Source organism: Schistocerca serialis, chromosome 4 (assembly GCF_023864345.2).
Source record: "Schistocerca serialis cubense isolate TAMUIC-IGC-003099 chromosome 4, iqSchSeri2.2, whole genome shotgun sequence".
NCBI lineage: Eukaryota > Metazoa > Arthropoda > Insecta > Orthoptera > Acrididae > Schistocerca > Schistocerca serialis.
In genome coordinates, this window is record NC_064641.1 from 751,162,407 (window position 1) to 751,175,426 (window position 13,020).

Below are 13,020 nucleotides of genomic sequence, written 5' to 3' on the forward strand. Positions count from 1 at the left end.
GAATGCGGAGTTTGCATTTGCTTTTTGCCCCTAGTTTTTTTCGGTTACGATTGTAAGTCATTTGTGGTACACTTTGCTTTTAAGATCCTTACAGAGATAACGTCTGTTTTTTATCTTAGATATTACTTCGTTTGACATACTGGCATCGCTAAAGAAGTCGATTAACATCAACCAACACCCAGTCAAAAAATTTATTACGCAGCATAGCGAGTCAAGGATTTAATTTCTGCACTAGCTGCAGTTCGTAGGAACGGATCCGTAATTCAAACTTTACGTGATAGTGAATAAGATCGTACAGCATTTTTTGGAACTTCTTTGATCCATCTGGAAACTCGACAGATATTGATGAATGGCGCAATGGCAAGTCAAAAAACACCAGCTTTCTCCAGAGCAAGCGTACCACGAATGCTAGCCTTGGAAATTCTTCACTATGAAACTTCCTGGCAGATTAAAACTGTGTGCCCGACCGAGACTCGAACTCGGGACCTTTGCCTTTCGCGGGCAAGTGCTCTACCATCTGAGCTACCGAAGCACGACTCACGCCCGGTACTCACAGCTTTACTTCTGCCAGTACCTCGTCTCCTACCTTCCAAACTTTACAGAAGCTCTCCTGCGAAACTTGCAGAACTAGCACTCCTGAAAGAAAGGATATTGCGGAGACATGGCTTAGCCACAGCCTGGGGGATGTTTCCAGAATGAGATTTTCACTCTGCAGCGGAGTGTGCGCTGATATGAAACTTCCTGGCAGATTAAAACTGTGTGCCCGACCGAGACTCGAACTCGGGACCTTTGCCTTTCGCGGGCAAGTGCTCTACCATCTGAGCTACCGAAGCACGACTCACGCCCGGTACTCACAGCTTTACTTCTGCCAGTACCTCGTCTCCTACCTTCCAAACTTTACAGAAGCTCTCCTGCGAAACTTGCAGAACTAGCACTCCTGAAAGAAAGGATATTGCGGAGACATGGCTTAGCCACAGCCTGGGGGATGTTTCCAGAATGAGATTTTCACTCTGCAGCGGAGTGTGCGCTGATATGAAACTTCCTGGCAGATTAAAACTGTGTGCCCGACCGAGACTCGAACTCGGGACCTTTGCCCTTCGCGGGCAAGTGCTCTACCATCTGAGCTACCGAAGCACGACTCACGCCCGGTACTCACAGCTTTACTTCTGCCAGTACCTCGTCTCCTACCTTCCAAACTTTACAGAAGCTCTCCTGCGAAACTTGCAGAACTAGCACTCCTGAAAGAAAGGATATTGCGGAGACATGGCTTAGCCACAGCCTGGGGGATGTTTCCAGAATGAGATTTTCACTCTGCAGCGGAGTGTGCGCTGATATGAAACTTCCTGGCAGATTAAAACTGTGTGCCCGACCGAGACTCGAACTCGGGACCTTTGCCTTTCGCGGGCAAGTGCTCTACCATCTGAGCTACCGAAGCAAGTTTGGAAGGTAGGAGACGAGGTACTGGCAGAAGTAAAGCTGTGAGTACCGGGCGTGAGTCGTGCTTCGGTAGCTCAGATGGTAGAGCACTTGCCCGCGAAAGGCAAAGGTCCCGAGTTCGAGTCTCGGTCGGGCACACAGTTTTAATCTGCCAGGAAGTTTCATATCAGCGCACACTCCGCTGCAGAGTGAAAATCTCATTCTGGAAACATCCCCCAGGCTGTGGCTAAGCCATGTCTCCGCAATATCCTTTCTTTCAGGAGTGCTAGTTCTGCAAGTTTCGCAGGAGAGCTTCTGTAAAGTTTGGAAGGTAGGAGACGAGGTACTGGCAGAAGTAAAGCTGTGAGTACCGGGCGTGAGTCGTGCTTCGGTAGCTCAGATGGTAGAGCACTTGCCCGCGAAAGGCAAAGGTCCCGAGTTCGAGTCTCGGTCGGGCACACAGTTTTAATCTGCCAGGAAGTTTCATATCAGCGCACACTCCGCTGCAGAGTGAAAATCTCATTCTGGAAACATCCCCCAGGCTGTGGCTAAGCCATGTCTCCGCAATATCCTTTCTTTCAGGAGTGCTAGTTCTGCAAGTTTCGCAGGAGAGCTTCTGTAAAGTTTGGAAGGTAGGAGACGAGGTACTGGCAGAAGTAAAGCTGTGAGTACCGGGCGTGAGTCGTGCTTCGGTAGCTCAGATGGTAGAGCACTTGCCCGCGAAAGGCAAAGGTCCCGAGTTCGAGTCTCGGTCGGGCACACAGTTTTAATCTGCCAGGAAGTTTCATATCAGCGCACACTCCGCTGCAGAGTGAAAATCTCATTCTGGAATTCTTCACTAGTCTGATTTTTTCGCATATGACAAGTTCTAATCAAGTAGGACGATGGACCACTATCATAATAATCATTTACAGGAGGCTCACTATCTTAATCGTATTTAAAGGTTACACAGACAGTATACGTCCTCATCAATGAGTTGCTTAGTTATTGCCAAATAGGAAAGCCTCATGGGTCTTTTTGGAGGTTTGGCGTCCAGTCAAGTTGTAAGTCAGCTGTTCTATACTTTTATTAGTTCATTGACATCTGACGGCAGATTCCCTTAACATCACACCGCAGATTATGTAATAATCGCTGAGTCCAACAATTTCTCGATAAATAGCAGCCTGAATCGTAGATGATGGTACACAAGAATTTGAATAATAAATGTCGTGGGAAGGGCAGATGATTTGCTTCGCCGTACTTAACGATGAGAGATCGATAGTCTCGTTTTAGTTTAACGGTGTCGCTTATCTTTCAACAGATAAATACCGACAATTTTTTTCACCGCGGGTTTGGAGTGAAATTTTGATAGCTCTCCTGATTCATTTTCATCGTTTGCGTTTTTGGAGCTATGGTGATCATTCTGGCTCTTTTGATCAAATAACATTCATTAATGCTGCTCGCGTTGGTCGAGATCCAAATACTGTTGGCAGGATATGGAATCGATGGGTTCAGGAGGGTAATACGGAACGCCGTGCTGGATCCCAACGGCCTCGTATCACTAGCAGTCGAGATGACAGGCATCTTATCCGCATGGCTGTAACGGATCCTACAGCCACGCCTCGACCCCTGAGTCAACAGATGGGGACGTTTGTAAGACAGCAAATATCTGCACGAACAGTTCGACGACGTTTGCAGCAGCATAGACCATCAGCTCGGAGACCATGGCTGCGCTTACCCTTGACGCTGCATCACAGACAGGAGCGCCTGCGGTGGTGTACTCAACGACGAACCTGGGTGCACGAACGGCAAAACGTCATTTTTTCGGATGAATCCAGGTTCTGTTTACAGCGTCATGATGGTCGCATCCGTGTTTGGCGACATCGCGGTGAACGCACATTGGAAGCATGTATTCGTCATCGCCATGCTGCCGTATCACCCGGCGTGATGGTATGGGGTGCCATTGGTTACACGTCTCGGTCACCTCTTGTTCGCATTGACGGCACTTTCAACAGTGAACGTTACATTTCAGATGTGTTACGATCCGTGGCTCTACCCTTCATTCGATCCCTGCGAAACCGTACATTTCAGCACGATAATGCACGACCGCATGTTGCAGGTCCTGTACGGGCCTTTCTGGATACAGCAGATGTTCGACTGCTGCCCTAGGCAGCACATTCTCCAAATCTCTCACCAATTGAAAATGTCTGGTCAATGGTGGCCGAGCAACTGGCTCTTTACAATACGCCATTCAGTATTCTTGATGAACTGTGGTATCGTACTGAAGCTGCATGGGCAGCTGTGCCTGTACACGTCATCCAAGCTCTGTTTGACTCAATGCCCAGGCATATCAAGGCCGTTATTGCGGCCAGAGGTGGTTGTTCTGGGTACTGATTTGTCAGGATCAATGCACCAGAATTGCGTGAAAATGTAATCACATGTCAGTTCTAGTATAATATGTTTGTCCAATGAATACCGTTTATCATCTGCATTTCTTCTTGGTGTAGCAATTTTAATGTTCAGTAGCGTAGTAACTCTGCATTGACCAGTACCTACCTCCTGTAGGAGTATGCGACACTTTTTTTTAAGCTCCCTGTACACAGCTGTGCGCCATGCTGTAGCGGCCGGTGTGGTGTTGGCAGGTGTTCCTGTGGGGCCCGCTGTCGCTGTCGCCGCTGGGCTCTGCTGGCTCTCCCGTCCTCTCCGGCCAGGCGCCGCTGTTCCCCGGGTCTGCGCCGCGCGCCGGTGACTCCGAGGCGGACAAAGCCAGCAAGTTCGCTCTGCGCATGCTCGAGCGGTACGCGCGCTCTCACGCGCTGCGCCTCGACCTGGCCCCGCGGGATGACACCGACCGTGAGTGTACATACTGTGTGTGCGCCTGTCTGCATACGCACCGCTGCGCGCACGTGTGCGGCGGCGTGGCCTCGCATCCTCATCAGCCTCGCCCATTCTCTCCACTCGCTGGCCTACGAACAAAACTCCGTCACCGACCCAGCTTTCGCGATACCGTCAACCGCCCACCATTAAACTATCTTCGAAATTCATGAAACCGTGGGCCACAGACATGCAATCCATCTCTGATAGGGAAGGGCGGACACGATTTATTTCCCCCGCCCGAACCTCCCGCCTCCACTGCAGATACCACTTACGCTCATCCCACTTTTAACATGCCGTAGATGCCTAGAATTGTAAGAATAACAATAAAATTATCGTTCGAATAACTTACGGGTTGAAACTTCCTGGCAGATTAAAACTGTGTGCCGGACCGAGACTCGAACTCGGGACCTTTGCCTTTCGCGGGCAAGTGCTCTACTGGCAGAAGTAAAGCTGTGAGGACGGGGCGTGAGTCGTGCTTGGGTAGCTCAGTTGGTAGAGCACTTGCCCGCGATAGGCAAAGGTCCCGAGTTCGAGTCTCGGTCCGGCACACAGTTTTAATCTGCCAGGAAGTTTCATATCAGCGCACACTCCGCTGCACAGTGAAAATCTCATTCTGGGAACTTACGGGTTTGCTGCCGGTTGACGTCGTCGACCACCGCCGATATTTCGACAGGAGCACACCCTGCCATTCTCAAGGCACAACTGCAAGGAGGAATCAATGTGCAAGGGAATTTAATGATTCAAATGGCTCTGAACACTATGGGACTTAACATCTGAGGTCATCAGTCCCCTAGAACTTAGAACTACGTAAACCTAATTAACCTAAGGACATCACACACTTCCATGCACGAGGCATGATTCGAACCTGCGACCGTAGCGGTCGCGCGGTTCCGGTCTGAAGCGCCTAGAACCGCATGGCCACACCGGCCGGCAGGGAATTTAATACCTCGGTTCACAGAGGACAAACAAGGAAGATACCACACACAAAACAAGTAACCGCAGAGTCAACACACAACCAAAGACAACCAACATCAGAAATATCGATAGTGACTATTAATCAACATGTGAGGTAGCACTAATTCTGTCCCTCTGTTTTTGATGAGAGACAGAGCCGGATTCCAAGCAGCATTTAAACAAAATCCACCATCTCTGTTTATAAGGTTGCTTCATAGTTTGATTTCAACAGCTTCCTTAATAACACTATGCCAATAGCTGGACGTGCAAGCCAGAATCTCCGTGTTGTTGTATTCCATAAGATGACCGGTGTCAAGGCAATATTCTGCAATTTGCTCGGCTGTTGTAAGCGTGTGTGACGCTTATGTTCAATACAACGGTCTTCCACAGTCCTGATTGGCTGACCAATATATGACATGGCACAACTGCAAGGAATACGATAGACACTAGCCTTACGTAAACCAAGACAATCTTTTACGGACGCCAACAGGGCCTTAATCTTAAAAGGTGGTCGAAAAGCACATTTCGCATCATATTTCCGCAAAATACGTCCAATCCTGTTGGAAATGCTTCCTGTATAAGGCAAGAAGGCCGTACACTTAGGTGCCACTTCGTTGCTATCGTCACTCAACCGTTGCACAGAAGGCTGATAGCGCAACGCACGTTTGATCTGCCTCTCACTATAACCATTCTGACGAAAGGTGACTTCGAGATGTGATAGCTCAGCTGCCAAACTTTCAGGGTCTGAGACAACGTGGGCCCTGTGAACCAAGTCAGTGTGAGTAGGCTTCCTATAAATAGAATGTCCCAACGTACCATCAGTCTTCCTTCTCACCAACACATCAAGGAAAGGAAGGCATCCATTCCTTTCCACCTCCATAGTGAACTGAATATTCGAGTGGATTGAATTCAGGTGTTCCAAAAACCGATTTAAATTCTCACTACCATGAGGCCCTTGCACATTGTTTCCTCCTTGCAGTTGTGCCTTGAGAATGGCAGGGTGTGCTCTTGTCAAAATATCGGCGGTGGTCGACGACGTCACACGGCAGCAAACCCGTAAGTTATTTGAACATTCAATACGCCGGGAAAAGTTAAGGTCTCATAATAAAATTATCATTTGGTCAGTTTGGACCTTCAGGATCACAGGTGACATGTTCAGTACGTCTTCTTTCTTCCTAATACCCCCATCATTCTCTAGTCCCTCCTGCTTCTCTCTGTTTATTACGTGATATTAATTTTGATCATAGTATCAGCTTACCTATGACTATCCATAGATGTGGCTGTGCTGCACTGCTGCGTATGGATTTTTTCGCTTCTTCCAATTGTTTTCCAATCCCCCCCTGACTTCTCTTATCCAGTTGTTCCTTGTTAAACATGTTGCTTTCCGTATCTTCTTGGTCAACGTGTTGACCTCCATCTGCATGATGTGCCTCGTAAATCTCAGGCTTCTCTTCCGTATCAAGCACGAGGTTTATGCAGCACTCTCACACAGCTCCACGTCCTGCCTTGACCTACGTATCCAGAATTCACCTTGTTTTTCCGTGCCCTATATGTCCCTCAAGAAATTTCTCGCCTCTTTCTCCAGCCAGATGCAGGTTCTCTTGCCCGAGGTGATTGACTCCATTGCATACAATGATTGTTGACATATAGTGACTGTCTGGCGTTCTTGTAAGATTTTTTCTTCCTGTAGATTGTATTTTCCACATATCCTAATTTCTTCAGCGTTTGGACCCATCTTTTCTCCTGTTGTTGGACTGTAACTTGCTTCTTACGTTTTCCTCCACGTAACGACAGCTGTTCACGTCCTCCAAAACTTGATCTTCAGCCTTCCGTTTGGTCTCTGAATCAACGGGCCTTGGTCTGTTGTACGCTATCTTGAGATTGGCTTTTGCTTCAACTACAGCAAGATTTTCCAGTGACATTTTCGCATCTTCTTCTTTCACACTTTTAATAATAAAATACATAATAAAAATTGGCAAATCATTTGTATACATCACTGCTTCGTACATTGCTTCACCATAACTTCCAAGAAATTGCAAACTCAGAGAAACATATCATTCAACAAGTATTTTTCCGAAAACTTGAGATGTACGTGTTTCATCTGGTTGATTTATGAACTGTAATAGCAACAAATTCTCACATCTTGGACATCATCATAATATACCTAGCATGAAGTCGAAGCGTGCTCTGGAAAATGTAGATTTTTCACTTAGCACAACAATTGTGAACACAGGACTGCACACTGTGGTTATGTGAGTGTGCAAACGAAGGGAACGCTGTTTCTGTCAGTCCTTTCCACCTTTATTCGGAAGTCAGTCCGTTATCTTTTTTCTTGGTAGAGGGTCTTTCCCTTTCTATGATGCCTTACCAAATTTCTTGCGGTTGTCTGGTTCTACCTGTACACTCACGAACTGTGTTGGATTTCTTGGTCCCAGCAGGCACGGCCATCCTGCGATTGTGGGCCTATATATGTTTTCTGCAGACGATGACGCCGCAAAGCGTTCCTCATAGGTAGACCATCACTCAAGCTACTGAGAAATGTCCTGTGTTAAATGCAGTTTGTAATTTCCAGAATTCCTATTTGACGTAACTATATTTATCGTAAGTTAACTGAGAGATTTTGAAATTCATATGTCTCATTTCTTTCTTTCTGGCTGGAGGGTGTGAAGTCCTGACACCCTTCCCCTTTGGATCTACGTAGTACCTAACACAGTGTTACAAGATATACCGAGTAACTGACCATGACACTGGAATGGTGTGCCTCCGCAAGTAGGCTGTATTACGTAATTACTAGCTGTGACGCAGGCAGTACAGGATGTGTAGCGCGAAGATCAGTAAGATTGAACAGTTAAAGTTACCTGTTATTTCAGCTGATCTTATAGAGCACTGACATTTTATTTTGCTGACTGTAGGCGTAGTAACCTACAATGAGCCAGAGACATACACAAAGATTTCGACTCTAAAATCAGTCCAGTACTGAACCCGATATGCAGTAGCAACACCCATTATCCACTTACATGTCTCCTGATAGAAATTACAAACTTCGTTAATTGCTGGATCAGGATTTGGTTATGGTTCGTGGCGGGAATGCCTCGCCATCTGCCTCCAGGAAATTTATCTTCAAGTTTTCAGCGGGAAAACTTCTGATGAGGGCCCGGTTTATCACAAACGTCTTCTTCATAAAACCAGAAGGTACCGCCTGGTCATCTTCGTATTCAGATGTCAGGAAATGATAGCGCAAGAATAAATACTACCCGTAGCTGCAGCACGAAGAGACTATGGTCTATGGAAGCGTCTTTGATTAAGAATCAAAACGCGCTGACTCCTGGGTTCGACCCTCGCCACTGCTTTGATTTTGAATAAAAATCGCCAGCAATGGTGGCCGAAGACTTCCGTCCACCGGCGTTGTCAAGGAGGGCGGAGCAGCGGATAGAGGTCCAGTGCTCTCTTTTGCCCTTAAAAGACGGAAGAGTCAGCAATGATCAACGGTTTGAGGATGCAGAAGGCAATGGAAATAACAGCTTCAATGGCATGCAACATATATCCACAGGACATGTGGCCTGTAACTGGAAAAGTGTCATGAAGATCTCTCCATTGGAAAAAGATTCCACACTAGTCCCCCATTCGGATCTCTGGGATGGGATTACGAAGGGGAGGTGACCATAAAAGAAGGATGGAATAATTAAAGAAGGGTTAACGTTCGGCCGGCCGTAGTGGCCGAGCGGTTCTAGGCGCTACAGTCTGGAACCGCGCGACCGCTACGGTCGCAGGTTCGAATCCTGCCTCGGGCATGGATGTGTGTGAAGTCCTTAGGTTAGTTAGGTTTAAGTAGTTCTAAGTTTTAGGGGACTGATGACCTTAGAAGTTAAGTTCCATAGTGCTCAGAGCCATTTGAACCATTTGGTTAACGTTCTATGAGTCGGGGCGTGGAATGTCAGAAGCTTGAAGTGGTAGGGGAGCTAGAAAATCTGAAAAGGGAGTTGCTAAGGTTCAATATAGATGTAATGAGGATCAGCAAAGTGAAATGGAAAAAGACAAGGATTTTCGGTGGGATGAGTATGAATATGAAATACGAGAGAGGGTGAATTACTGTGAACAGTTCAGTAATAGGATTGTTTTCATCAAAACTGACAGCAAACTAACACCGACAACAAAAGTTCAGGTGTATATGCCGACATCATAGGCGTAAGATGAAGTGCTAGAGAAAGTGTACGAGGATATTGAATGGGTAATTTAGTATGTAAAGGGAGATAAAAACTTATAGTCATGGGGGATTGTAATTCTGTTGTAGTGAAAGGAGTGGAGTAAAGGATTACGGGAGATTATGTGCTTGGTAGTAGGAATGAGAAAGGAGCAAGACTGAGTTCTGCAATAGATATCAGCTAGTAATAGCACAGGCATTGATAGTTCATATTTTTTGCCAGTATCAGGCCATCGACTCTCAATAAAATGTTCTTCCTGGGCGGAAATATACGTAACTTACGAGTCCAAGTTGTGACACATGGGCGACGACATATGGAAGTTTAGATCTGGCCGTGATTCGTACTCCGATGGTCGAAGCTGTTAAGGCGAATGCTCAAAAAACTGGAAGCCCTGGTTCGAGTACCGGTTCCGTCTCAAATTTTCACTGTCATTCCAATATAAAGCCGACGGTGGTTCATATTTGCAGCTGCAAATGCAAATTCTGTATTTCTTGACGGTTGTAGTCGCTGCAGAGTCTGAACCTTCGGACTTGCATGTATCGTCCTTCTGAATAACAAAGGCACTGCTATTTAGTATTCGAAAAAGAAATGAGTGCCGGAAGGACTGACTCAGCATATACGAAAGTCAAAACAACAATCAAATGCAAGGGCGGTAACATTAAGAGAGCAATGGGAACTCCACTGTTAAATGCTGAGGAGAGAGCGGATAGGTGGAAAGAGTACATTGAAGGCCTCTATGCGGGGAAAGATCTGTCTGATGTGATAGAATAAAAAACAGGAGTCGATATGGAAGAGATAGGGCATCCAGCATTAGAATCATAATTTAAAAGAGCTTTGGAAGGCTTAAGATCAAATAAGGGACAAGACTTAGATAACATTCCATTAGAATTTCTAAAATCATTTGTGGAAGTGGCATCATAACGACTATTCACTTTTGTGTGTAGAATGTATGAGTCGGGCGATATACCATCTGACTTTTGGAAAAACACTATCCACAAAATTCCAAAGACAGCAAGAGCCGACAAGTTCCACAATTATCGTACGATTAGCTCAGCACTTCATGAGTCCAAGTTGCTGACAAGAAAAAAAAAAAAAAAAAAAATGGAAAAGCCGGCCAAAGTGGCCGTGCGGTTAAAGGCGCTGCAGTCTGGAACCGCAAGACCGCTACGGTCGCAGGTTCGAATCCTGCCTCGGGCATGGATGTTTGTGATGTCCTTAGGTTAGTTAGGTTTAACTAGTTCTAAGTTCTAGGGGACTAATGACCTCAGCAGTTGAGTCCCATAGTGCTCAGAGCCATTTGAACCAAAAATGGAAAACAAGATTGAGGATCTGTTAGATGACTATCAGTTTGGCTTTGGGAATGTTAAAAGCACCAGAGAGGCACTTCTGATGTTTCGGTTGGTAATGGAAGCAAGGCTGAAGAAAAATCAAAACTGTTCATAGAATTTGTCGATCTGAAAAAAGAGTGCGACAATGTCAAATGGTGCTAGATGCTCGAAATTCTGAGAAAAATTGTGGTAATTGGGGTAATATACTGTGCAATATGCACAAGAACCAGGAGAGAACGATAAGACTGGAAGACCAAGAGCGAAGTGCTCGAACTGAAAAGGGTGTAAGATAGGAATGTAGCTTTTCGCTGCTACTGTTCAGCCTATACATCGAAGAAGCAAGCCTATACATTGAAGAAGCAATGACGGAAATTAGAGGTTCAAGAGCTGTGTTGAAATTCAAGGTGAAAGGATATCGATATAAGATTGCTAACATCAGTGAAACTGAAGAAGTATTACAAAATCTGTTGACTGGAATGAGCAGTCTAACTAGTACAGAATATAGACTGAGGGTAAATCGAAGAAAGAAGAAAGTAATAAGAAGCAGCAGAAATGAGAACGGCGAGAAATTTAACGTCAGAATTGGATATCACGAAGTAGGCGAAGTTAAGAAATTCTACTACCTACGCAGCAAAATAATCCACGACGCACGGAGCGCGGTGGACATAAAAAGCAGACTAGCACTGGCAAAAAGGGAATTCCTGACCAAGAGAAGTCAACTAGCAGCACACATAGGACTGAATCTGAGAAAGATATTTCTAACAATTTGCGTTTGGAGTACGGCATTGTATGATAGTGAGACATGGACTGTAAGAAAACCTGAACAGAAGAGATGTAGTGCTACAGAAGAAAGTTGAAATTTATATTCTTCGCAGAATCAACAATGAAAGGAATATGTGGAAAACGCTGACAAGAAGAAGCGACAGGACGATAAGAAATCTGTTAAGACATCAGGGAATAACTCTCACGGTACTAGAGGAAGGTGTAGAGAGTAAAACTATACAGGAAGTTAGAGATTGGATATATCTAGCAAATAACTGAAGACTCAGGTTCCAAGTGCTAATCCGACACGAAAAGGTTGGCACTGGAGAGTCATTCGTGGTGGGCCGCATCAAACCACTCAGACGACTAATGACTCAAAATAAACAAGTAAAACTGTAGAACATTCCTCGTCTACTGCTGTTTTCAGTCCATAATTAGTAAATACGATCGCGTATCTGTCCCAGTCGCATCCGAAACGAGGACACTTGTCTGGTATGCAACGGCAGCTGCACGTCGCCGGGCACTGATCCAAGCAGAATCGTCGTCGGACATGTGTGCTACTCTCGCCATTCTGCAATTCAAGGACGTTCTCATTCGACATGTCGACCTGGCACCCATCTGTGAGCTAGTGATGAGAATTTTAGCATCAGTTTGACGAGTTTCTGTTGCAGCGCCAGAAAGCTATCTTTTCTTTTTATCATCATATCGACCGACTAGGGTCACGTAACAACTTCAGTTCCTTATCTTTATTTTTTGTTTACTACTTTTCCAGTACTCCATCTTGTCCTCGTCTTTTCCTTTCTTCTGTTCACCCTGTTCTTGATTTCTTCTGTTTCTGCTTCGAAAACTCAAATTTGGTATTTTATTCTTGAGACGATTTCTTCTGTTATTTTCGATCTCATTTTTGGCATCTGGATGATACTGCTGACTCCTTTTTCCAGAAATACAATAATGTTTATTTCGTTAGCTAGTCGTCGTTCATTCGTTAGAGCTGATCAAAGAGAATTAACTTCCGCTATTCATTACTTGTGATATTTTTTTGCAGTTTGCTACATTCATGACTTATTATTTTCTAACCCATCTGTAGTTTATACCTCACCCATTATTTGTCTCATAATATATCTTTCATGTATCTCTTCTCTATCCAGCTTATAGTTCGTTCTAAAACATTCACTTATGCATAAACGTTCTGGTCTTACCACTGTAGTGTAATGTTTTAGTTCTGTATTTCTAGAGGTCAATTCTTCTCCTAGATATTTTAGTTAAATCATACTCTTTTTCCATTTTATTAATTCTTACATCAAATTTTTATACATTTTGGACAGGGCTATAAAAGTAAGTTACAAATTATTATGGCAGTCCAAGTAACTTTTATTCAATTTTGCACTACACTTCAAAGTGATTCAGATGCATGACAATAACTTTCAGCATAGCCACTGACTCTCTCTAGACAACGGTTGAAGCTTTCTACCACTCATTCACTTCTTCAACAATAGAAACAG

At 45.1% G+C, this 13,020-nt stretch overlaps 1 protein-coding gene across 1 annotated transcript in view; it reads left to right on the forward strand.

Annotated features, from left to right (window-relative positions):
- Positions 1-13,020, forward strand: part of LOC126474743 (uncharacterized) — a 92,767-nt gene that overhangs the window by 18,972 nt on the left and 60,775 nt on the right. The window contains exon 2 of the mRNA XM_050102220.1: positions 4,038-4,248. Within this exon, the coding sequence (XP_049958177.1) occupies positions 4,038-4,248 (211 nt within the window). The remainder of the gene's footprint in view (positions 1-4,037; positions 4,249-13,020) is intronic.